Genomic DNA, 26,621 nt, shown 5'->3' with positions numbered 1-26,621 from the left:
GACAGGCACCAAAAACTTCAGAGAAACCCTATCTCAAAAATCCAAAAAAAAAAAAAAAAAAAAGAAAGAAAGAAAAAAAAAAAAGGAAGGAAGAAAGGAGGGGCTGTAGAGATGGCTCAGAGGTAAAGAGCACTGGCTGCTCTTCCAGAGGTCCTGAGTTCAATTCCCAGCAAACACATGGTGGTTCACAACTCAGATCTGGAATGGAATCTGGCGTCCTCTTCTGGCCTGCCTGCCATGTAGACAGAACAAATAAACAAATAAATAAATCTTTGGGAAAAAAAAAAGAAAGGAAGAAGAAAGAAATGAAGATAGAAAGGACAGTCTGGATGAAGACACACAGCAACCAGGCTCTTTGCGCCCCCACCCCGCTGTGGCAGAGCCGGAGGATGCAGGGTTGAGTGTAGGACAACTTTCTGGCTACTAGTCCAGTGTTCTCTACATTGGAGACCTTTACTGAGCGTGGTGGCTCATGTCTGTAATCTGAGTGCTCAGACGGCAGAACAGGGAAATTGAGAGTTCGAGGCTGCTGTGGGCAACCTTGTTTCAAAATGAAAAACTTTAAAAGAAGATCTTGTTTGTTCATTATTATTCCATCCATTGAGCATTTATATGGTAGGAAGCCATGCTAAGAAGAGCAGATACGGTTTCTGTCCTTAGGTGTTCATACGTGTGTGTGTGTGTGTGTGTGTATGTATACATGTGTTCAGACTAAAGCACAATTTAAAAATGCCTCCATAACTACCAAATGCTACAAGAGAAAGTTCATCCAAAGCCTGTGGCCAGGATGGGTGAGGAAAAGGAAGATCTCTAGGAATTTAAGACAAGCACAGTCTACATACAGCCAATGACTACATAGTGAGACCTTGTCTCAGGAAAAAAAAAAAAAAGGCTTTTGTCTATCAGTGAAATGAGTGCATGTGACTATCTGGGAGACTCCAGAAAGCAAAACAGGAGGAACAGGTTGACTCTGAGCGGGGAGGGTGGCTGGGATCTGAGGAAGGGAAGGGAAGTCCTCCGACCTCCACACACGCGCTGTGGTATGGTGGTATGTGTGGGTAAATAGTGGGTCTATGTGTTTGTTTATGCATGTGTGATGTGGTGCACACTCGGAGGTCAGAGGACCTTCCAGGAGTTAGCTCTCTTTGTCCTCTTTTTGCTCCCAGCGCCCTCCCAACATCCCCTGACCTCTTAGCTCAGGAAATGGCTCAAGAGACAAGGGAACAGCCCCGGCTGGCTCTCTTGCACTGAGGTCACATCAAGTCACAGGTCTGTTTCTGGTGACAGAGCTAGGAGATTCCAAAATAGGCCCTCGAGAGGAAGCGGGCTGAGCAGGAAAAAGCGTTAACCCTGTCTCCTACAGCCCTAGACAGTCTGTCTCACCACTGACTCACAGACAGTAATAGGATAATAACTTAGAGTAACTGGGTCAGCAGGGGGCGCTGTAGAGCAAAGCTAAGCCCTTGCTTTCTCCCAGTGAGATTGGGGTTTGAAATCCATTAGATTTGTAAGCACAACCTTCCTAAACCTCGTGATGGTGGGCTTGCTTCTTTTTCTTTCCTTTTCTTTCTTTTCTTTTCTTGTCTTGTCTCAGAAAATAAGAGAATGATGTTCCTAGCTGGGTGGTGGTGGTGTGCACCTTTAATCCCAGCACTCAGGAAGCAGTTCTCTATGAGTACAAGGCCAGCTGGTCTACAGAGTGAGTTTCAGGACAGCCAGAACTATTACACAGAGAAACTCTGTCTTAAAAAAATGAAAGAAGCCAGGTGGTTGTGGCGCACACCTTTAATCCCAGCACTCAGGAAGCAGTTCTCTATGAGTACAAGGCCAGCTGGTCTACAGAGTGAGTTTCAGGACAGCCAGAACTATTACACAGAGAAACTCTGTCTTAAAAAAATGAAAGAAGCCAGGTGGTTGTGGCGCACACCTTTAATCCCAGCACTCGGGAGGCAGAGGCAGGCGGATCTCTGTGAGTTCGAGACCAGCCTGGTCTACAAGAGCTAGTTCCAGGACAGGAACCATAGCTACAGAGAAACCCTGTCTCGAAAAACTAAGAAAATAAAAAAAAAAATGAAAGCGAGAAAATGATTTCCTGACTCTGGTTTTGAATGAGAAAGGCCATCATAGGCTCGTGTGTTTGAACAACTGGTCCCCAGCAGGTGGAGCTGTTTGGGGAAGGATGAGGAGGTCTGGCTTGTTGAAGGTGCGTCACTGCGGGTGGACTTGGAGGTTTCAAAAACCAACACTATTCTCTCTCTCTCTCTCTCTCTCTCTCTCTCTCTCTCTCTCTCTCTCTCTCTCTCTCTCTCTCTGTCCCGCCCATGGGTCAGATGTGAGCTCTTAGCTGCTGCCCCAGCACCGTGCCTGCCTGCGGCCACACTGCCTGCCTGTGGCCACGCTGCCTGCGGCCACCCTGCCTGCAGACACACCTCTGAAAATGCAAGCAAGCCCCAATTAAAAGCTCATGCCTGGCCTTTTAAAATTTTTATTTATGTATTATATATAAGTAAGTGTTTGTCTGTATAGATATTTGAACACCAGAAGACAGCATCAGATCAGGATGTAGTGAAACGTATTTGTGAGCTGCCATGTGGATGCTGGGAATTGAACCCAGGCCTCGCCAAGCCATCCTACAGCCACTCCTGGCTATTATTATTATTATTATTATTATTATTATTTATTTTATTGTGTATGGAGGCAGTCAGAGAACCACAGTGCTGATTCGGTCCCCTCCTACCACCTTCCCATGGGTTCTGGGGGCTGCAGTCAGGTCCCCAGACTCGCTCAGCAGATGGCTTTACCTATGGAGCCATCTTGCTGGCCGTACTTATTTTTAATATTGGTTTGTGCAGATGTGTGGGCACACAAGTGCCGTGGAGTGATTGTAGCGGTCAGAGGAGAACCTGCTACCGTGTGGGCCCTGGGGAGTGAGACCAGGTGTTTAGCTAAGGTTTGTCAATGTCCCATCTTTATTTTTAAATTGCATTTTGTTTAGTTTGTGTATATGGATGAGAAAGAGAGAGAGAGACCATCCAAGCAGGTCCAAGCGTGACACAGAACACATGTGGAGGTCAGAGACAAGTTTGGGAACTGATTCTCTCCTTCTGCCATATGGGCTCCAGAAACTGAGCTCAGGTCCTTAGGCTTCCTAGCAAGACTTGCCGCTCCCTAACTATTTTTTGGTTGTTTGTTTTTTGAAACAGGGTTTCTCTGTGTAACAGATCTGGCTGTCCTGGAACTCACTCTGTAGACCAGACTGACTTCAAACTCCCAGAGATTCACTGCCTCTGCCTCCAAAGTGTTGGGATTAAAGGAGTGCAACATCACCGCCCGGCCAGTTTAAATAATTCTCTTTTTTTAAAAAGATGTATTTATTATGTATACAACATTCTTCCTCCATGTATGCCCGCACGCCAGAGGAGGGCGCCAGATCTCATTACAGAAGGTTGTGAGCCACCATGTGGTTGCTGGGAATTGAACTCAGGACCTCTAGAAGAGCAGCCAGTGCTCTTAACCTCTGAGCCATCTCTCCAGCCCCCTAAATTATTCTTTTTTTTTTTTTTTTTTTTTTTTTTTTTTTTTTTTTTTTTTGATTTTCAAGACAGGGTTTCTCCGTAACTTTTGGTTCCTCTCCTGGAACTAGCTCTTGTAGACCAGGCTGGCCTCGAACTCACAAAGATCCACCTGCCTCTGCCTCCCAAGTGCTGGGATTAAAGGCGTGCACCACCACTGCCTGGCTCCCCCTAAATAATTCTTAAAAGAAAAAAATATGAGGAGTGCCTGGCAGTAGTGGCGCACGTCTTTAATCCTAACACTTGGGAGGCAGAGGCAGTGGATTTCTGTGAGTTTGAGGCCAGCCTGGTCTACAGAGTGAGTTCCAGGACAACCAGGGCTGTTACACAGAGAAACCCTATATCGAAAATCAAAAAAAAAGAATAATTTTTAATTTTATGCATATGAATGTTTCACCTGCATAGATGGATGTGCACCTTGCGTGTAGTGGACATGCAGGCCAGAAGAGAGTCCTGGATCCCATGGAACTAGACTGTAGACATCAAGTGAGCACTGTCCACCCTTACAGAGTCCTCTGAGAGACCAGTGAGTGTTCTAACTGCTGACCCACCTCCCCAGCTCTTAGCCCCGCCCTATCTTTCTTAAATTGTCATTGAAGAAATTAAAGAAAAGACACTGAAGGAGGGCCTGATGGTACCTGCTTCTAACCCCAGCACGTGATTGGCTAAGACAAGAGGACCAAGTAGCTCCAGACCAGCTGGGCTACACAGTGGTGACCCTGTCTCAGAAGACCACCAGAAGAGCAGGAGAGGAACTCAGTGCTTAAGAGAACGTGCTGCTCTTGCTAGGACCTGAGCTCAGTTCCTAGTTCACAAGTGTCTGTAACTCTAGTTCCAGGAGATCTGATGTCCTCTGAATCCGATGGACTTTGCAGGCATCAGGCACGCACATGGCACACTGACATACATGCAGGAAAAACACTCCTACACACAAAATAGAAATAAACAAAAATAAACAAGATCTCAAAAAAAGTTAGAAACCACCAAGCAATAAAAACAGAAGGCACACAGATCCTCAGGGCCTCTGGCCTCTGTACACACAGATATAGACACACACGAACACAAAAAGGTCAGGGTCATTGCCAGTTACACTGTGAGTTTGAGACAATGTGGGATACATAAGACTATGTCTCAAAAAATATGTATATATATATAATTTTCATGAAACTCAAAATTCCATACTCATAGGAATTTTTAAACATGCTCACTCATTTACATATCATCAGCAAAGTTGATCATTATGACAGAGACCATATGGCTCACAAGCCTAAAATATTTTTTTCTGGGTCTTTATAGAGAAAACTTAAAGATCTGCTATCTATATACCAATCAGCAGTGGTTTCAGGGAGGAGACATTGATTATCCCAACATATCCTTTTCCTAACTATCGCCTGGAGCCCACAGAGGAAGTCAGTTTAGGAGTGGCTTGCAGGTGCTGGCCAGCAACCTCTACAGCTTACCCCCGAGAAACTGTGGGCACAGGGCACAGAGCTTCAGGGGCTTGCTCAAAGCCACACACGCAGTTGACTGTAGGCGGTGAGATTTCAAAGCTGACCCATCACACTATGGAGCCTGCATTGTCTTCTGAAACCAGCACACAAGCTCCTGGAGAGCAAGCCACAGTGTTCACCTCCTACCCTACTTCTAAACCAGTCAGGGCCAGTGAGGCGGGCGCAGTGGGAGAGCGAGCTGCCTTGCCTGACAATCCATCCCTGAGACCCACATGTTCTAGAACTCCTGAAAGGGTTCCTCTGACCTCCACATGAACCTTAGCTTGTGTGTCCCCCAATGAAGACATAAGTATAAATTTAAAATTAAAACAGTAGGGCCGGAGAGATGGCTCAGAGGTTAAGAGTATTGCCTGAGGTCCTGAGTTCAATTCCCAGCAACCACGTGATGGCTTACAACCATCTGTAATGAGGTCTGCTGCCCTCTTCTGGCCTGCAGATATACACACAGACAGAATATTGTATACATAATAAATAAATAAATATTTTTAAAAAATTAAATTAAATTAAAACAGTAACAGCCAGGCAGTGGTGGTGCATGCCTTTAATCCCAGCACTTAGGAGGTGGAGGCAGGTGGATCTCTGAGTTCAAAGACAGTCTGGTCTACAAAGTAAGTTCCAGTCAGGGCTATATAGAAAAACCTTGTTTTGAAAAGCAAAACAAAGAAACAACAACAAAAACAGTAACAATCGTGGGTGGGTGACAGCAGCTGTTACCAAGACTGTTGACTTAAATTCCAGGACATACATACAGATAAGTCTTAACATTTTTTAAAAACCTACAGAGGAGAAAAAACAAAACCTGCAGAGGATGGGCTGGAGAGATGGCAGAGGTTAAGAGCACTGGCTGCTCTTCCAGAGGTCCTGAGTTCAATTCCCAGCAACCACATGGTGGCTCACAACCATCTATGAGATCTAGTGCCCTCTTCTGGAGGGCAGGCATACATGCAGGCAGAACATTGTATACATAATTAATTAATTAATTAAAAAACCCTGCAGAAGCCAGTGGTGGTGGCACACGCCTGTAATCCCAGCACTTGGAAGGCAGAGGCAGGTGGATCTCTGTGATTTCAAGGCCAGCCTGGTCTACAGAGTGAGTTCCAGGACAGCCAGAGCTACACAGTGGAGAGATGGCTCTGTGGTTAAGAGTGCTGACTACTCTTCCAGAGGACCCAGGTTCAATTCCTACCACTGTCTGTAACTCCAAGATCTGACACCCTCAGATAGACATACATGCAGGCAAAACACCAAGGCAAATAAAATAAAAATAAATTATTAAAAAAAAAGAGGGGGCTGGAGAGATGGCTCAGTGGTTAAGAGTATTGCCTGCTCTTCCAAAGGTCCTGAGTTCAATTCCCAGCAACCACATGGTGGCTCACAACCATCTGTAAAGAGTTCTGGTGCCCTCTTCTGGCCTGCAGTCATGCACACAGACAGAATATTGTATATATAATAAATAAATAAATATTAAAAAAAAGAAACCCTGTCTCAAAACACCAAAAAAGGAAGGGAGGGAGGGAGGGAGGGAGGGAGGGAAGGAAGGAAGGAAGGAAGGAAGGAAGGAAGGAAGGAAGGAAGGACAGACAAGACGTGAGGAACAAGCAGTGTTGTTTCATGGCCTCTGGGTCAGTTCCTGCCCTGACTTCTCTAATGATGTAAACTGTAAGATGAAATGAACCCTTCTCTGCCAGGTTGCTTATAGTCCTGATTCAGCCCTGAGTCCAGTAGAGGAGCAGAGCTAGGATAGGCTGAGTGCTGGTATTCTGGAGCCGTCACTTTCTCTGACTTTCCTGTGAATGCCAGGGAATAGTAGTACAGTCCCCCAAAGGGTGATGGTGTGGAGAGGTGAGGGGTAGAGGAGACCCATTCATCCAGCAACCACACAGCACAGAGAAAAGGACCCAGAAGGACCAATATATCAATGTAAAGGCAGGCAGAAGCTTGTGTGGCTAAAATCCCTCCACCTAGAGAAGCTTCCAGGGTGGCCCTGCCCATTGGCAGCCAGGCCCACAGTGCAGAGTTATTGACTTTACTGTTAGTAAATTCCAGAAGTTCCAGGCTGCACCATACCCTAATCTAACCACATACTCCACGATGACGTCACTGAGCAGGCATCTTCCGCCCCACCCACCCTGTGCTCTGTAACACTCAGCGCTCACGTTTCTGAGGGTGATCATCAGCTTTGTTTTGTTTTGTTTGCAAACTGAATTTAGGGATCCTGTCTTCCTCCCCACCCCACCCCACCCCTGGGCTTGTAACTGAATATTTCTCTACAGGTCCCAGTCCAGACAGCAAAGCATAGGATAAGGAAGCAAAGACCTATGCAGCTAGGCTATCCTAAGGAGTCACCTCCTGCCAGTTTCTCAGCAGGCACTGTGGCATCTGTGCCAAAAGGGTGGGGCAAGAAGTCTGAGGTCCAGAGACGTCTAAGAAGACTTTGACCAGAGGTGACACAGGGAATTAACCCGGAAGATCCCAGGAAATGCTAAAAGTAGTGGCAGAGTAGGTAACTCCTAATAGGAGAGTAAGACAGGTTAGACCAGTGCTTCTCATCCTGTGGGGTGTGGGGCGCGACCCCCTAAGGTCACATATCCTTCATATCAGATATTTACATTACGATTTATAACAGTAGCAAAATTACAGCTGTGAAGCACCAATAAAATCATTATATGGTTGGGGGTCACCACAATATGAGGAACTGTATTAAAGGGTCACAGCATGAGGAAGGTCGAGACCACTGGTCTAGACTCCGGAAGTCTAGACTCTGGCTTTAGGAATGAGTGAGTGGTCCTGTGTTGTGTTTTTGTTTTTGTTTCGAGACAGGGTTTCTCTGTGGCTTTGGAGCCTATCCTGGAACTAGCTCTGTAGACCAGGCTGGCCTCGAACTCACAGAGATCTGCCTGCCTCTGCCTCCCGAGTGCTGGGATTAAAGGCGTGCGTGAGAAAAATCTTTTAAAGGCTTCTTCAGGTGACATGGAGCATCTCCTGGCTCTGTCGGGAAAGGAATACCGAGCGAGCGACACAAGAGTTGCTGGGGCTTTTGAGCCTTCAGCTTCCCAGATCCTGTGGCCATCCTTGGGTGTGCACACTGCTGGAAACATGGTAGATACTTGGCATAGTGGCACACATCTTTACTCCCAGCACTCTGCAGGCAGAGGCAGGCGAATCTCTGTGAGTTTGAGGCCAGCCTGGTCTGTATAGTAAGTTCTAGGACTTTACTATGTTGGGAGCTACATAGTAAGATATTATTTCAAAAAACAAAAAAAGAAAATGAAAAGAAAAAGTAACAGTCTCCAGGTTCCAGGTGGGCTGTAGCTCAGTGGTGAGCACTCCCTAGCTTGCAGAGGTGCTGGGCTCTTGTGCCAGCACCATAAGCATAAAGTGATAGTGGGATTTTGTTTTGCTTTTTCTCTTAATGACAACACAATGAATTTGGATGCTGAATAAACTTGAACCTAAAACCTAGTCTACGTGGGCGGTGGTGGCGCACACCTTTAATCCAGCATTCGGGAGGCAGAGGCAGGCGGATCTCTGTGAGTTTGAGGCCAGCCTGGTCTACAGAGCTAGTTCCAGGACAGACTCCAAGGCCACAGAGAAACCCTGTCTCGAAAAACCAAAAAAATAAAACAAAACCTAGTCTACAATTTACTTCTTAATTGACATAGATTAGTTATTTAAAGTGAGTAGGTTAACCCTACAAGATTCTAAAGATTAGCCGGGCGGTGGTGGCGCACGCCTTTAATCCCAGCACTCGGGAGGCAGAGGCAGGCGGATCTCTGTGAGTTCAAGGCCAGCCTGGTCTACAAGAGCTAGTTCCAGGACTGGAACCAAAAGCTACGGAGAAACCCTGTCTCGAAAAATCCAAAAAAAAAAAAAAAAAAATTCTAAAGATTAAAAGAGAAAATATAGAAAGGATTTAGAAACACTTGCTACACAGTCGTGTTAATTAACCATTGACCACTGTTGGGATTCTGTCTTCCATTTGCGTACTCGCATGCAGACACACACACTCGTGCACACTCACATTGGCATACTCTCGCACACTCACACACTCACTCACACACACTAGCACACTGCTCCCTGACCACAAATGGGAAGTGAGTGTGAGACAATGGTGAGAGAACTCTACGTTCTTTTGTCACTCCTGGGGTACCGGGAGTTCCTGCCCATCTCTGTCTCCTGAGTAAATGTACATTTGTCAAGTAAGGACCCAGGAAGAGGAAGAGTAGACTCACCAGACCTAGGAGAGGTCCTGAAGATGGGAAACCTGCTCTTGCCCTCAGCTGGCGACTTCAATACGCGTGCAAGTCCTGCTTCAGGCAGCCCCTCTAAGGGTCGATCCCAGCACCTCCGTGGGGGTGCCTCTGTCTGGGTCCCTCTCCAGGAACTACTGTTCATGATCCAGAAGTTTGCATAGGGGCCAGGGGCACTCACTCCAGTCCTGACCAGCCGCCTCTTCAACTGCTCAAGCCCTTCCCTTCTCCACCCTACTTCAAACACACTAGACAGTTTTGTGGCCAGGCCTTTAACCCTCCTGGTGCCACTGCCCTGTCCTACGCATTCCCTGAGCAAAGGGCAGTCGCAGGACTCAGGCTCCTGTGGGGACAGTCTCCCTGAGGGGACAGGATGTGGGACCCCAACTAGGGAACTTTTATCTTCCCTCTATCAGGGGACAGGGAGAAACTGAGGAGAGAAAAGGGCAGGAGTCACAGCAGGAGACTAACAGCAAGGTCTTCCAGAGGGCAGCAGGGGCCTCTGTCCTCTCGGATTTGGCTTAAAAAACTGCTCCTTGGTCCCTTTAAGGGGCAGGTCACAGTAGCAAGGAGGAAAGCCGGTATTTCTATGTGATAAGGTACAGGGAGGAGAAATTACAAAGGCAGCTCCAGGTGAGGAGGGCCCCAGTCCCACAGGAAGAGGGTGACCAGCAGCTTGGCACACATACACATGGCATAGCTTGTTTTGGATACCAGGCGACAGGATATTTGGCCAGCTCCTCCACCCTTTCCTTGGTAACTGAGGGGGTGTGGTGGACTCACCCTCACTTTCTCCTCCAGGGCAGAGGGCAGCTCAGCTTCCTGAGGTAACTAGGAACGTGGCTCTCTAAGGATCCTGTGGCCACTGGAAAGGGCTTGGAAGAACTGCTCACTCTGACCACTCCTTCTTTACAGGGCCTTGGGCAAATTTCATATTAAATGCTTTCTCCGCCATTTGTGAAGAGGGGCAGTATGGGAAACAGCCACGCAGTAACGTGCTATGGGCCAGCGTGATGGAGCACAGTACTCTCAGGAAGGCCAGCCTGGGCTATGTAGTGAGCTCAGGCTAGTCATATCTATAGAGACAAGTTTTGAGATTCTGTCTCAAAAGCAAGTGAAAATAAACATGCTAACTACCAGCCAGTCAGTAGTGGGGCACGCCTTTGATTCCAGCACTCCACTCGGGAGGCAGAGGCAGGCGGATCTCTGTGAGTTTGAGGCCAGCCTGGTCTACAAGAGCTAGTTCCAGGACAGGAACCAAAGCTACAGAGAAACCCTGTCTCCAAAACCAAACCAAAAGGAGTCAAACCCATGCCAACTGCCATCTGCTGGTGATCCTTGGGTAAGCCGATTCACTTTGCCCTTCATGACCTATTGAATAAAATTATTCAATAGCTGTCTTATGGCTGCTAGGTTTCAAACAGGGACAAATGGCTGAGGACACATACCAAAGTGGACCTGGCCACCAGGTTCTCCCTGCATCCCTCAGCCCCCCTGTTACAGGGCCCTTGTGGCTGGCATACCCTCCAGCCCGGGGGCTAGGCTGCCCTTCCCTATATAATCCAACCATTTGGTTACCTGATCTCTTTGTATTTTGGGCCTCCTAGATGTTGTACCTGGTTCCCATCTCTTCCTCCCCCGTCTCTCCGCATGGCCCAGCTCAGTCTGGACATGGCCACTCTGGACTCTCCAGAGATCCCTGCCTCTGCCTATGCTCTCTACTTATCTGTAATAAACTTTCTCTTCCACCATACCCGGGAGCAGTCATCTCTCCTGTTTCTTTCTTTTTCATTCAACGCTCAGTCATTCTTTGCTCTGAAGTCCTTGCTGTAGTAGAGGAAGGCAGCTGCTGCCAGAAGGAACCATGTACCCTTTCCTACCAACCATACATGAGAAGGCAATGGCAACCATGAAGGCAACGCAGGGGAGATGCCTGTCATCTTAGCAGGGAGGATCATGGAAATCCATTAAACAATCTGTGATGTCCAGATAAGGACGCAGGCTCCGAGATGACCGAGGTTAACACTAGTGGCCATCTTGGGACTGGAACCCATTTGTTCTGTGTGGTCAGTGCTGCTGTTCCCCATGGCCCAGCTGTGCATCCAAGAGACAACGTCCCCATGCCTGGATTGCCCTATTCTCTCCGCAGCATAGACTCCTTCACCAGATGTGAAGGCAACTGACTGCATCTGGTACCAAGTTGAGTGGAGGTGATGAGCTGCCTGGGTGCTACGGGAGGGCTAGCCCGCTGCGCTGCAGAAGGCAGAGGGGACTGGGCATCTGCAGGATTACTATCTCTCCTTTTAGGGTGGAGCCTCAGTCTGGGCACTTAGTCTTCGGGGGATGAGCTGCTCTCCTCTCCTCTGACAGATGTGCACACAACCTGAGAGGAGTGTTCACAGCCTTGAGGTTTGCACATGAAGGACCCTTTTGGCACCTGTCCTCCTACCAGGTAGCCTGAGGCGGAGGCGGGCAGTCGGGAAGCCGACTGTTCAGCTGAGTCTGTCTACAGACTCCAGCAGCCCTTACACTCCCCGCGGCCTCTACTCCAGGGAGGCTCAAATTCCACCCTGACTCCAAGGCAGCTGATCTCAAGAGATGAAGTTTCCTGTTTGGCCTCTTTCCAAGAATCCGACATTCACCGCCTTCACCCTGCCCTCATCTGTGAGCTCCTGGGTTCCCGGTTCACCTCCTTCCCCACAGTGCCCTTGAGCTGTGGGGGGAAAAGGAGCGACTCCCCAGCTTTCCGTAAGGGACCGCTGAGACCGAACGCCAAGAAAAAGAAAGCTTTATGTCACCTGCCCAAATCCATCCTGTTATGGGCAGGGAGAGCCCTCCTCCTGCAGCTTAACTCTATCTGCACCCATGGGAAACAGCGCTCCCCTCTCTGGAAATGAATTGCTTAGAACGAGACAGCAAGGTCCTTCTCAGCAAAATGGGCTGCCCCTTTCTACGCCCCTACACCTGTTCACTTGGGTCCCAGTCTGGGCGTTCCCAGGTTCCACTGGCACACTATGAGCAAGAGCAAGCATCTTGCTTTCTGACCTGGCTGGTGCTGGGGTGTCCAAGCTGCAGGGCCTGAAAGGAGGATGTGAGCCGGCTGAGGACCACTCCGTCTGGACCTTCCCGTTGCCTCCATGTTCTTTTCATCTTCCAGGGACCCAGAGGCGCCTACAGCTGGGTAAAGGAAAGGTTAAGCCGGTTGGGCAGGGGAGCTGAGGAGCGGAATCTAAAGGGGAAACTTGGTAGGAGAAACAAAGCCAGTGTTTGTTGGGCTTCCCCCCTGCTTGGGAGGGTGTCTCACACCACGGCATTCCTGGGTTGGCCAGAGTCAGTTCACAGTAGCTTCTCCATAGGGCTGCAGTCAAAGCGACTTTTTTCACCGGCTACATGAAGGCCTAAGGAAGGAAACCCACAACTTCTTCCAGGCCTGAAAAGTTAACATTATTGGGTAGTGGTGGTGCACACCTTTAATCCCCGCACTCAGAAGGCAGAGGCAGGCGGATCTCTGCGAGTTTGAGGCCAGCCTGGTCTACAGAGTGAGTTCTAGGACAGCCACAGCTATGCAATAAGGAGACCCCATCTGAAAATAAATTCAACCTCGAGAAGCCATTTCCTTTAGTAGCACTGTTACTTTTAAGTATATGTGTGGATACCATCAAAGGGTGTCGGATCTACTGGGACTCGAGATAGAGGCCACCTGCCATAGACGCTAGTTTCAAAGTCTAGGTACTCTGCAAGAACAGAAACTGCTGAGCCATTTTTGTTGGTTTTTCGAGGCAGGGTTTTTCTGTATAGTCCTAGTTGTCCTGGAACTCAAGAGTTCCTGCCTCTGCCTTTTGAGTGCAGGGATTAAAAGCGTGAACCACCACTGCCTGGTGGCATTTGGATTTTTCAAAGCATAATTTTAAGGCTGGAGGGCTAGAGAGATGGCTCAGCAGTTAAGAGAACTGCCTGCTCTTCCAAAGGTCCTGAGTTCAATTTCCAGCAACCACATGGTGGCTCACGACCATCTGTAATGAGATCTGGTGCCCTCTTCTGGCCTGCAGACATACATGTAGACAGAATACTGTATACATAATAAATTAAAAAAAAAACAAAAAAATAAATATTTAAAAAAAATTTAAGGCTGGAGAGATGGCTCAGTGGTTAAGAGCATTGACTGCTCTTNATACATGTAGACAGAATACTGTATACATAATAAATTAAAAAAAAAACAAAAAAATAAATATTTAAAAAAAATTTAAGGCTGGAGAGATGGCTCAGAGGTTAAGAGCACTGACTGCTCTTCTAGAGGTCCTGAGTTCAATTCCCAGCACCCACATGGTGGCTCACAACCATCTGTATGAGATCTGGTGCCATCTTCCAACCTGCAGGAATACATGCAGGCTACATGTTGTATACACAATAAATAACATAATTTTAAAAAGATTACAACTGTATCAATTGGGTACCTTGTGCCAGTAGTCTGGAGGCTGTGAGCTACCATGTGGATGCTGGGAGTTGAACCCAGATCCAACAGAAGAGGAGCCAGTGCTCTTACTCACTAATCCGCCTCTTCCAGCCCTAAAATCGCCATGCGGCTCAGTGGTTCTCAACCCGCCTATGCTGCGACCCTTTAATACAGTTCCTCATGCGCAGTGTCCCTCAACCACCAGATTATGTTGTCGCTACTTCGTAACTGTAATTTTCCCAGTTATAAATCATATGTCTGATATGTAGGGTATTTGATGTGACCCTGCAAAAGGGTCCCGACCCACAGGTTGAGAACCACTGACGTAAGACAGTGGACTAGAAACGGTGTTTTCTAGAAGAGTCAGTAAACACATCAGGTTCCTCAGGGCACGAGAGCCTCTGCAAACCTCTCTAGCTGTGGAGAGCTAGCAAGGAAGACTTAGGGGACTGTGTGGTGAAAGCAGAGAAAAAAAAGATGACCAGAGTTCAAAAGCAAACAGGCACATCTCTGAGAGCAGACTAGACCCCAAGGCCCAGAAAGTCTGGGTTTGCCCTGGACATGGGTTCCCAGCAAGACAAGCACACTGGTGTGGCATTTGTTTTTATTAGAAAACCCATTAGGTGAGTGCCCCTAACGCAGGCAGGCAGAGCCTGTTTAGGCTCCACAGCTCTCGTTTAATCTTCTACCCTCTTGTGAGGAGCTGCCAGGGGATACGGATGCCAGGCAGAGTCCAAAGGCCTCTCCTGGACCCCCAAGAGTTCACATTGCAGTAACATGCCAACAGCACCGGATGAGAGCCTCAAGCCCAAAGCTGTGGCTAAAGGCAGTACTGTTTTATGGCTTCAGTGAGGACAGGGAGGCTCGCCAGCTCCCAGGTCTGCCCTCTGCATTCAGGCTGAGTCAGGATCCAGGACAAGATGGCCACGGGCCAAGGGAACACATCTGCTACCCCGTGGAGTCTAGAAAACACCTGGCTTCCTGAGAGAGAAGGGTCGAGGAAGCTGCGCTCAGTTCTTCTTGGGTTTGGGAGTATCATATTTCCTCTTGCTGGAGTACCACAGGAGAAGGGGGATGCCTATGGAGGGCAAGGTCATGACTCCAAAGGCTGCCCAGTCCAGCTGTGGAGGAAAACAAGAGCTCACTTAGGAGTCTGGATGCAGATGCAGGACAGAACAGGGACCAAGGGAGCAGAGTTCCAGCCTCTGCCCAGACCAGTGGCTACTTCTCAGGGTGTGGAACCCAATCCTCACCTCACTCAAGTCCTAGACAGTCCCTAACAGTTGAGCCTCCTGGGGCTTTGGCCTATCCCCTTCATACTTCACCTTGCTCTGTCTTCTAGCCTAGTTAAGCATTGGACCTCCCAGGTCTTTAGCCACATCTGCTGCTTTCAGCCTGCCTTCCTTGCTTCTTGACTGGCTGAACCCTCTCCGGAGTCAAAGGGACAGATGGTGCGGCTTCTAGCTGCTCCAGGACCCTGTGTGACACCTCACCACAGCACTTCCCACCACGGCCTCACCGAGTCTGTGAGAGCAGGTGAATTTTGTTGCTGCTGAGGTTATATACTGTCTCTTGTAGCCCAGGCTGGCCTCAAACTGGCTAAATAGTTAATGAAGCTCCTGATGGTCCTGCCTTCATTCCCCCAAAGCTGGGATTACAGGTGTGCCACCAGGGCTGGTTTTATTATTTATTTTTTTAAAGTGTGTACTACCATTGCCTGGTATTATGTTTGTCTAGTTTTGAGTTTTCTTTTCTAAGATTTATTTATTTATTATGTATACAGTGTTCTGTCTGTATGTATGTTTGCTGGCCAGAAGAGGGCACCAGATCTCATTACAGATGGCTGTGAGCCACCATGTGGTTGCTGGGACTTGAACTCAGGACCTCTGGAAGAGCAGTCAGTGCTCTCAACCTCTGAGCCGTTTCTCCAGCCCTCAGGGCTGGTTTTATAGTGTTGGGGTAGAACCCAGGGCCTTGTGCATGCCAGGCAAACATGCTACTGCCCGAGCCATATCCTCACGCCAGGTAATCTGTAACGGGAGAGACTGTCGTATATGGAGCTTCTGGATGAATAAATGGATTCCCTCATTTAGTGTTCACTCAGCCCTGGAAAATTCTCTCCAAGCTCCAGCTGGGCGAGGTGGTGCATGACTTAATCCCAGCACCCAGGAGACAGAGGCAGGTGGAGCTCTGTGAGTTCCAGGCCAGCTAGGACCTAAAGTTTAAGCAGCTATCTCCCACTGTGAGTCTATGGAGCCCGACTGGCTTCCACTCCAGACTGAGGAGAAAGCAAGGCCAGCTTCATGGTGCTGGAGGTGAGCTCACCTGACAAAATCTGGGCAGGATCACCTCAGGAATATATCTAAAACTGTCTCTGTCTTTTTCTTTCTCTGTCTGTCTCTCATATGAAAGCAAGAAATAGATAAGGTAAGAACAAGTTAATCAATTTTCTAAGGAAACTGTGAGTTTCCAGAACCAACAGAATGTTCTCACACCAGGGGATAAGAGACAATATTAGAAAGGCTTACAAAATGGGGGGAGAATCTCCGGTCAAACTCCCGCTGGGCAAGGATTCCTCCCTGTCCAGGTGCACTGGTGGAGCCGATCTGGAAAGAAAAAAAGAAGGAATTAAGGCTTCAAAGTGACCTCATCTGAGAACAGGCTGTTCCAGCTAATAGAGCTCTGAGCACTAGACAAGAGCAACCATCAGACGCAGCCGAGAATGCGTGAAGAGCACAGTTATAGCTCAAGTGGGAGAGTTCTTGTAGAGCATGTAAGACAGCTCGGTTTTGATCACCAGTACTGGGAAGAAAGAGAGAGAGAGAGGGAGAGAGGGAGGGCAGAAGGAAGGAAAGAAAGAAAGGAGGAGGGTTGGAGAGATGGCTCAGTGGTTGAGAGGACTGGCTGTTTTTGCAAATGACCTGGGTTTGGTCCCAAGCACCCACAAAGAAGCTCACAACCACCTCTAACTCCAGTCCCAAGGGATCCAAGCTCTTCTTCTGACCTCTGTAGGTACTAGGCGTGGACGACATGGTGCACATGTATACAATTCGGCAAAGGTCTCATATACATAAATAAATCTACAAAATTTTCTTTTTTTCAGCCGGGCAGTAGTGGCGCACGCCTTTAATCCCAGCACTCGGGAGGCAGAGGCAGGTGGATCTCTGTGAGTTTGAAACCAGTCTGGTCTACAAGAGCTAGTTCCAGGACAGGCTCCAAAACCACAGAGAAACCCTGTCTCGAAAAACCAAAAAAAAAACCCCAAAATCCCACAACTTCTTGTCTAGTGCTAAAGGGTTGATTAGGTGGCTCTTCCCTTCCACCTCANCTGTCTGTGTGTATGCCTGAAGGCCAGAAGAGGGTACCAGACCTCATTACAGATGGTTGTGAGCCACCATGTGGTTGCTGGGAATTGAACTCAGGACCTTTGGAAGAGCAGGCAATACTCTTAACCACTGAGCCATCTCTCCAGCCCCAAAATTTTCTTTTTAAAGAAATTTTAAAGAAAATTTTTAAATAAGATAGATGAAGTCAAGCATGGTGGTGGTACATGCCTTTAATCCTAGCACTCAGAAGGCAGATACAGGCAGATCCATAAGAGGCCAGCCTGACCTACAAAGTGAGTTCCAGGAAAGCCAGAGCTATATAACAGAGCAACCCTGTCTTGAAAAACTGCAAATAAATAAATAAATACCAGAGATATAATCCCCTCAGGCTTTTTTTTAATAATACATAATAATAACTTAATTTATTATGTATACAGTGTTCTGCCTGCAGGCCAGAAGAGGACACCAAATCTCATTACAGATGGTTGTGAGCCACCATGTGATGCTGGGAATTGAACTCAGGACCTTTGGAAGAACAAGCAGAGCTCTTAACCACTGAGCCATCTCTCCAGCCCCCCCTCAGGCTTTTATAGTGAAAAGTAGATTAGGAGCCAGCAGAGTTGAAATCCCCCCCCCCCACACACACACAGTGAACATCTGTTAGGACACGCTAGCTACACAACTAAAACCAAACCTTGATCCACCAGGATCAAGATATAGACCACTCCTGTCTGCATGGCAGGGTGCATCATGGAGTTAGCAGGCCTCGGCAATCATTTGCTTATTCCTTTTCGACTTCACAAGGCCGACCTGACTCAGGTGAAGTAGTAAGAAGCGTTCTGAAAATGTTAACGCCCTACCCAAATGTACATTACCAGAGAAGGGCTGGGGCCGCCACACATTCCTGTGCTGTCTGAAGAGGGGCAAAGGGTTTGGAGCTCACCGCGAAGAACTGTTCCCAGCGGCAGGCAAGCCTTTGATTCTCATGTCTATTAACCCACTAAGTACCAGGGAGTTCTGGGCAGAGCGGCTCACACACTTGTAATCCCAGCACTTGGGTAATGGAAGCAGAAAGATCAGTGCAAACTCCTTAGAGTTTGAAGAAGGTCAGCCTGAGCTACATAGAATTTGTCTCAAAACAAGTAAAAGAAAAAAATTTCAATCACTCAGTTAATTAAAAATAAAGCAGGGTGCAGGGGTTCACACCTGTAGCCTCAGCAGGGGAGACAGAGGCAGGCAGATCTCTGAGTTCAAGGCCAGCCTGGTCTACAGAGCGAGTTCCAGGACAGCCAGGGCTACACAGAGAAACCTGTCTTGAAAAACAAAATGAAACCAATTCAGGGCTGGGCATGGTGGCACATGCTTTTGTGAAGCAGAGGCAGGTGGCCTCTTGTGAGTTCCAGGCCAGTCAGGATTGTGTAGTGAGATGTAACACGATAACGAAAATGAATGAAAGAAGAAAGAGAGAGAGAGAGAGAGAGAGAGAGAGAAAGAAAGAAAGAGGGAGCCCCACGGAGCTCAAGGTTTGGACAACTTACCACAACAGGCCCATCCTCCTGGGCCAAGTAGGTAATAGTCGCTGAAGTGAAGTTGAAATAGCCAGCTTTGAGAGGACGAAGGACCACTGTGTGGGAGACATTGCTAGCACTAGCCCAAGGGTCAAGGAAGTAGAACAAGATGTACCATTCATGAAGCAGTTAACAACACCTGCAGTGACCGCATGCCTCTTCATGCTTCATCCCACTTTTTAAAAGCATAGCATATGGTGGGGCAGTGGTGGCACACACCTTTAACCCCAGCACTCGGTAGGCAAAGGCAGGCGGATCTCTGTGAGTTCAAGGCCAGCCTGGCCTACAGAATGAGTTCCAGTATATCCAGTGCTACAGAGTGAGATCCTGTCTCAAAAAATCAAAAAATAAGAAATCAGATAGTCATTGAGTAAGGGGGCGGGCAACAGGTTACCTAGTTTCTCTATTCTTATTCTCTAAGAATCTGCCGTTTTACCTTTTTTTAAAGGATTTATTTATTTATTTATTTATTATGTATACACTGTTCTGGGCACCAGATCTCATTACAGATGGTTGTGAGCCACCATGTGGTCGCTGGGAACTGAACTCAGGACCTCCGAAGAGCAATCAGTGCTCTTAACCTCCATCTCTCCAGCCCTGAACCTATTCTGAAAGAACCTCGGGTATAGAGCATTTACCCAGTGTGTGTGAGTGCATGAGTGTCTCTCCAGCAATGCAAAGAAAAACACACCTTTTAACGTGGCCACTGATACCTTTATAAATGTCTGCACCTTGCTGCTGGACCGCAGGGCTCACAGTCCACACAAGGCACGCTCACACAGCTGGCTCCTGTCTTCCTGTGTCATCTTATCCACAGATGGCAAGAAAAAAAAACACACACCCACCGTTTGAAACAGTGCCCCGTCCCAGCCCTCATTACCTAGAAAAAGAGGATACGGGGCAATCCGGTCCCATTTGACGTTGAGCATACCAGAGACGATGCCGAAGTCTTCTGGAGGGAAGGAATCGTCAGACAATTCCACATCTAGCGCAGCACTAGAAAGCAAACACAAGAGTAAGGGATATAAAATTAAGGCAGTTAACTAGAAAATCTACCTGCTGGTCAAAAGAACCCCCCCACAGTAACTTGGCTTTAAAGAAGCCAGATCAAAGCCTGAGATTCCGTTACTCAGAAACACCAGAATATTCAAATATCCAGAAGTGAATGGGCCCAAAAGTTATCCCGACTCTAATTTCTGGACTGGAGAAGTAAGATGAAGATGGAAAAGAAAAATAAAATGAAAGAACAGCAATAAAAGTCCCCATGCGTGGAAGAAGGGAGCGGGGAGTCGGGCCCCGGAGGTTAGGACGAGATGTACATTCTCTGAAAGCCTTCCAGGCCCCGAAAATGGGAGGTGGCAGTTCACTCAAGGATGCCCTCACTCTCAAAAAGCACCCCGGCCAAAGTAAGCCCTCTAGTGGATTCCTTCATGTCTTCACTCTCGGCACCCGATGCTGGAGGGCTCCAAAAGAGAATCCGCTCCTCCACAAAGTTCTCTATGCCCACGTGGACGCTCAGGACCCAGGAAGGAGCATGCTCAGCCCAAGCCGTTACCTGGAGCCGACATTGTAGATGTTATACTGCAGGGTCAGGTCCCGCCCTTCCACAGCGTATCTGTTCAGCAATGATTTAGAGGCCAAAAGCCTGGCTCCTTCTTCTCCTTGACTGACAGCTAACAGAGCCAACACCACAAACGCTAGCGGCCTCATCTTTGGAAAAAAGAGCAGAGTGAGCAATCAACCCAAGTACGGAAAGAACCGCCAGGCAGGCAGGCATCCTGAGCGGAGCCTCACTCCAGCCCCACGACTTCGTCTGCAGCCGCAGGCCCCGGAGACGCCCCAAGCCACAGCTGTGTGCACCGTGCTTCGGGTCAGCCTGGGTCTCGGGGACCCTCAATCCCACCGCCACTGCCGGACTCACCGTGGGCACCCCAAACGCCATCCTGGGCCACAGACAACCGGAAAACAACGTCAGCATCCAAAAGACCGGAAGCGGATCTGGCCGGAAACCCCGATGTCCCGCCCAGTGCCTTGTGGTTGTTGTAGTTCTACAAGTCACACAGTTCCCTTTGTGGCATCTACCACCCAAGAGAAGGCATCTAGATCAGCGGATCTCACCCTGTGGGTCACGACCCCTTTCTCAAAGGCGATGTATATTATATATCCTGCATGTCAGATATTTATATTATTATTCATAATAGTAGCAAAATTACAGTTCTGAAGTAGCAATAAAATAATTTTATGGTTGGGGGTCACCACTGTTATGCCCAAATCCGCGAAGTCCCCCAAAAAGCCAACAAGAAGACAGAATCCAGTATGTAAAAGCAAAGAGCTTTATTTTAATCAAGTTTGCAAACTTGGTCTCTCTGCATGTCCAACGTATTGGAATAACCAGAGAGCCCCGAGCTCAGTTAGGTTGGGTTTTATAGTAGTAAAGGTGGGGGTGAGGGGTTTCTGAGGTTCAGGACTCCTGATTGGTTGACATTTGTCTGGGGATGTTCTGGTGAGTGAGTGCTGGAAGGTGGACCTATCTACAGCGGTTGGAATGTTAGGCATTTCCTTTGGATGGTCTGTTTTGGGTGGTGCTCTCAGCTTGTGGACTGCTTCAGGGTAAACTACTGAGACCCAGGCCTCTTGTTAAATTTATAGATGGCAGGTGATAATGGTTGGAAGTAAAGAACTTCTTTGAGTGACCTGCCCATACTTAGCGTCTCATGACTGGCTCCCACAACCACAACATGAGGAACTGTATTAAAGGGCTGCAGCATTGGGAAGATTGAGAACCACTGCTCTAGACTCTGCAAGTACCTAGTGTTCATGGAGGTCAGAAGAGGGCATCAGGCAATAACTAAAAGACAACCACCAACTGAGTTAGGATAAAAACCAGTCCTGTCTTGGTGTGTTCACTTGGTCAAGAATAAAGTGTGCCTTGCTCATACACATCAGTTGGAATGAGGGTCTCTTTCTTTGCAGACCCGAACTTATTTCTCACAAACTACCTAAACCGTAAGTGGGGTGGGGTGGAGTGGGCAGGTGGGGTACACTAAAGAAACTGCCAACCAGGTAGTGGTGGCGCACACCTTTAATCCCAGCACTCGGGAGGCGGGTGGATCTCTGTGAGTTCGAGGCCAGCCTGGTCTACAGAGCTAGTTCCAGGACAGGCTAGGAGCTACAGAGAAACCCTGTCTCAAAGAAAAAAGAAAGAAAGAAAGAAAGAAAGAAAGAAAGAAAGAAAGAAAGAAAGAAAGGGGGCTGGAGAGAAGACTCAGTGATTAAGAGCCCTGCCTGCTCTTCCAAAGGTCCTGAGTTCAGTTCCCAGCAACCATATGGTGGCTCACAACCATCTGTAATGGAGTCTGGTGCCCTCTTCTGGCCTGCAGGCATACACACAGACAGAATATTGTATGCATAATAAATAAATAAACATTAAAAATTTAAAAAAAAAGAAAGAAAAAGAAAGAAACTGCCAACATGAATGCTTCATGATGTGGTTAAGGGAAAGTTTTATTGGTTTTTGTTTTGTTTTCTGAGATACCGTTTCTCTTTGTAGCCCTAACCTGGAACTTTCTCTATAGGCCAGGCTGGCCTCAAACTCAGATCCACCTGCCTTTGCTTCCCAAGTACTGGAATTAAAGGTGTGTGCTACTACCGCCCAGCAAGGGGAAGGTTTTGTTTTTGTTTTATTGTAAATAAGAATGAGTAAACCGGGCAGGAAAGATGGCTCAGTGGTTAAGGGCACGGACTGCTTTTCCAGAGGACCTGGGTTCAATTCTCAGCCTGGCAGCTACAACGGCCCATAACTCCAGTTCCAGGATCAGAACTGCAGCCTCTGCATGCACACACTGCACAGACACACATGTATGCAAAACACCCAGATGCATAAAATAAACAAACAAATAAATCTGAGAGACTACCCAGAGGCATTCAGAGGTGTCCAGAACACACAGAGAAAGCCATAGACCAAAAATGATCACTGGACCGAGCGTGGCCAGGGTTTTCTGTGAGGGGATGTAAAATAACCAGAGATAGAGACTAGGGAGTGTAGCCAGGTCAGGAGTAGCTGAGAGAAGGGAAACCAAGAGCTGGCGGAAGGTTAGGGTAGAGGAGGAGTAAGAAGCACGGACATTTGAAATGCGCTATTTGTGATGTTATACTGAGGGAGCCTGGGGACCAGCATGGGCTGTATGCTGACAGGCACTACAGGTAGCCACAGGTCACTCTGCCAGAATAGGAAGCAGTTTCACAAGTTCCAGAGGAAGACTGGCTGTTTTCTTCCTTCTCTCATTTCTTCCTTTCTTCCTCTTTCTTTCTTGCTTGCTTGCTTGTGTAAGACTTTAAGACAATCCTGAAGCCATTTTTGACAATTCTGAATCCTCTCAGCCTCTGTGCCATAGTGCTTCCCCTCCTCCCCTGGGAACCAAAGACCTAACAGCTACACTCACTCTGTTCCTGAACAATTACCCATATACGTATGTTTTGGTTCGGTCCCCTGGGAAACGGGGTCAAAATGACCTCTTACCTCATCTGATCTGGCAACAGCTCTCCAGTCAATTATTGGTAATAGCCCTTTCGAATAAGCCAATCAGAATAGTCAAAGAACAACCCCCCTTGCTTCTATGGCCCCTTTAAAAGTAGACTGTACCAGCTATTCGAGGTCTCTCGGCTTCCCGAATGCTGAGGGACCCTGTCATGACAGAATTAATAAAATCCTCATGCTTTTGCATCGGCTGTGGTATGTGAGATGGTCTCTGGGGGCGACTCCTTCTCGGTGCTGGAGTCCAACACTTGCTTGCTTTCTTTCAACCTAACTGCCAGAAATTCTCCTATAGTCCAGGTTGGACTCATTTCTGAATATTGAGACTGCCTCTTGGAGTTTGGGGAATTGGAATTTCCTTTGAACCTGATAAAACCAAATATATATTCAGCACCCACTGTCCGGAAATCCCAAAAACAGCTGCCTCCAAATTCAGAAGAGGAATGTCTTCATCTTTTCTCTGGCTGCTTTACAATGACCTTTCTCCAGCCTCTCCACTTGGCCATTCTTTAGGACACTGAGCACAGGGTGAAGGGAGGCTGGGGTTCATACAAGCTAAGCACTAGCTCTACCTCTGAGCCCCACCCTAGTGCAGAGCAAAGCTGCAAGCACTGTGGTGGTCCCTGTCCCTGTGGGATAATACAGAGGAAAACAGTGTGCTCGCCTTTAAACCCAGCACTCTGAAGCAGAGGTAGGTGGTCTCTGTGAGTTCCAAGCCAGTCAGAGCAGAGACCCTGTCTCATAGCAACAATAACAAACAAAGGAAATAGGGCTAGCTGCTCTCAGAGAGTTTTAGGACCTGGCAGCAGGGAGCAGGTAGTGTGACTCCCCTGAAGAAGGCAAAGGGGATACCACACCTTCAGCAGAAAAACCCACCAATGGCTTTCCTTTGTCAAGGAGAAATGCTATTCCTCACCAAGCACTCCGTTCCTTTCCCTCTTGCCTGCTTTCTAACTCTCTGATCTTTGCTTAGAGCAAGTTATTGGACTTAAAAAAATCTTGGGGCTGGAGAGATGGCTCAGTGGTTATAAGCACTTTCTGTTCTTATAGAGGACCAAGATTTGGTTCCTAGCATCAACATGATGGCTCCTAACTATCTTTAACTCCACTTCCAGGGGATCTGATGTCCACTTCTCGCCTCCTAAAGCACCAAGCATGTGGTGCACAGATAGACATGCAGCCAAAACACTCCCCATCCCCCCACACACATACAAAATAAATAAAAATCTTATGGCCAGTGAGATGGCTCAGAACAGTGAAGACACTTGCTGAGTTTGATCCCCAGAACCCCCGCATAGGAGAATAGAACCAATTCCTGCACGGCAGTTCCCAGATAAACAAGCAGGGGTGAGGGCTTGACTGGACAGTTTCTATTTTTTTTTTAAATATTTATTTATTTATTATGTATACAATATTCTGTCTGCGTGTCTGCCTGCAGGCCAGAAGAGGGCACCAGACCCCATTACAGATGGTTGTGANCCTGCAGGCCAGAAGAGGGCACCAGACCCCATTACAGATGGTTGTGAGCCACCATGTGGTTGCTGGGAATTGAACTCAGGACCTTTGGAAGAGCAGGCAATGCTCTTAACCACTGAGCCATCTCTCCAGCCCTGGACAGTTTCTAATCTGCTGGGAATTGTTAGGTCTCAAAGATCAGGCTCCAATGCTACTGCAAAACCCTGTTTCAAAAAATAAAAAAGAATAAAACAATAAAATAAAAACAGGAGAGAAGAGCTGTCCTCCTTCACACTCAGGACCCAGGTGACTGTGTCCTGTGCAGGGGTTACTCTGTAAATTTTGCCTAGTAATTTTTACCTTTTATTTTTTTTTCTTTTTGTATTTTATTGATATTTATTGAGCTCTACATTTTTCTCTGCTCCCATCCCTTCCTCTCCTTTCCCCCGTTCAATCCTCCCCCAAGGTCCCCATGCTCTCAATTTACTCAGGAGACCTTGTCTTTTTCTACTTTCTACTTCCCATGTAGATTAGATCTATGTAAGTCTCTCTTAGTGTTCGCATTGTTGCCTAAGTTCTCTGGGATTGTGGTTTGTAGGCTGGCTTTCTTTGCTTTATGTTTAAAAAACACTTATGAGTGAGTGCATGTGATAATTGTCTTTCTGTGTCTGAGTTAAATCACTCAAAGTAATGTTTTCTAGCTCCACCCATTTTCCTGCAAAATTCAAGCTGTACTTCATTGTGTAAATTTACCACATTTTCCTTATCCATGCTTCGGTCGAGGAGTATTTAGGTTGTTTCTAGGTTCTGGCTATGACAAACAAACCTGCTATGAACATAGTTGAGCACATGTCCTTGTGGCACAATTGAGCATCCTTTGGATATACCCAAAAGTGGGATTAGTGGGTCTTGAGGAAGATTGTTTCCTAATTTTCTGAGAAATCGCCACACTGACATCCAAAGGGGTTGTACCAGCTTGTATTCCCACCAGCAATACAGAAGTGTTCCCTTTTCCCCACAACCTCTCCAGCATAAGTGGTCATCAGTATTTTTGATCTTGGCTATTCTTACAGGTGTTAGATGGAATCTCAAGAGTTGTTTTGATTTGCATTTCTCTGATGACTAAGGATGTCAAACATTTCATTAATTTCAGCCATTTTAGATTCCTCTGTTGAGAGTTCTCTGTTTAAGTCTATACTCCATTTTCTTATTGGATTATGTGTTCTTTTGGTGTCCAATTTCTTGAGTTCTTTGTATATTTTGGAGATCAGACCTCTGTCTGATGTGGGGTTAGTAAAGATCTTTTCCCATTCTGTAGGCTGTCATTTTGTCTTGTTGACTGTGTCCTTTGCTTTATAGAAGCTTTTCAGTTTCAGGAGGTTCCATTTATTAATTGTTTCTCTCAGAGTCTGTGCTGCTGGGGTTATATTTAGGAAGTGGTGCCCTGTGCCAGCGTTCAAGTGTACTTCCCACTTTCTCTTCTATAAGGTTCAGTGTGGCTGGCTTTATGTTGAGGAACCTTTCATTTTTAATAACTTATTTATCATTACATTTATTTGTGTGGGGGGGTGGGTGTGTACATGCACATTCGTGTGTGTGGTGTGTAGCCTTCTGTCCTTTTTTTTAATTTTATTTTTCTTGAACATCTGCTAAAGAAAAACTCATTTGTGTGGTGGCACCAGACTCCTTTTAATTTTAAGATTTAATATTATTTATGCATATGTGGGTGAATTTGTATATGGATCCCTGCAGAGGCCAGCAGAGAACATCAGACCGACTGGAGCTCGAGTTACAGGTGTTTGTGAGCCGCTTGATGTGGGTGCTGGGAACCAAACCCAGGTCTCTGGAAGAGCAGCAGGAGATGTGAACTTCTGAGCCATCGCTGCAGCTCCCACCTTTCTTTTTTCTTTTCTTTCTTTCTTTCTTTCTTTCTTTCTTTCTTTCTTTCTTTC

The 26,621-nt window shown here is 47.3% G+C and overlaps 2 protein-coding genes across 5 annotated transcripts in view; both read right to left on the bottom strand.

The window, feature by feature from the left end:
• Arhgef2 (Rho/Rac guanine nucleotide exchange factor 2) overlaps positions 1-12,521 on the bottom strand; it is a 57,247-nt gene extending 44,726 nt beyond the window's left edge. For 2 of the 4 annotated variants that reach the window (XM_050166381.1, XM_050166382.1), the window contains exon 1: positions 12,379-12,519. In XM_050166381.1, the coding sequence (XP_050022338.1) occupies positions 12,379-12,483 (105 nt within the window). In that variant the 5' untranslated portion in view covers positions 12,484-12,519. Of the gene's footprint in view, positions 1-9,315; positions 9,510-12,378 lie in introns of those variants that run through there. The other 2 variants (XM_050166383.1, XM_050166384.1) reach the window with 2 other exon arrangements.
• A 1,852-nt stretch (positions 12,522-14,373) lies between these two features.
• Ssr2 (signal sequence receptor subunit 2) lies at positions 14,374-20,667 on the bottom strand. The gene is made up of 6 exons (XM_050118749.1): positions 20,602-20,667; positions 20,236-20,390; positions 19,578-19,676; positions 18,651-18,759; positions 16,315-16,392; positions 14,374-14,907 (listed from the first exon to the last, which is right to left on the bottom strand). Exons 1-6 carry the CDS (start codon positions 20,656-20,658, stop codon positions 14,797-14,799), a joined length of 609 nt encoding a protein of 202 aa, XP_049974706.1. The 5' UTR covers positions 20,659-20,667; the 3' UTR covers positions 14,374-14,796.
• Positions 20,668-26,621: the final 5,954 nt, after the last annotated feature.

This window comes from Alexandromys fortis, unplaced genomic scaffold (assembly GCF_014885135.2).
Source record: "Alexandromys fortis isolate MF-2015 unplaced genomic scaffold, M_Fortis_MF-2015_v1.1 scaffold_152, whole genome shotgun sequence".
Classification (NCBI taxonomy): domain Eukaryota; kingdom Metazoa; phylum Chordata; class Mammalia; order Rodentia; family Cricetidae; genus Alexandromys; species Alexandromys fortis.
Note: the sequence above shows the minus strand (reverse complement) of the source record. Positions and strands in the feature narration are given on the sequence as shown.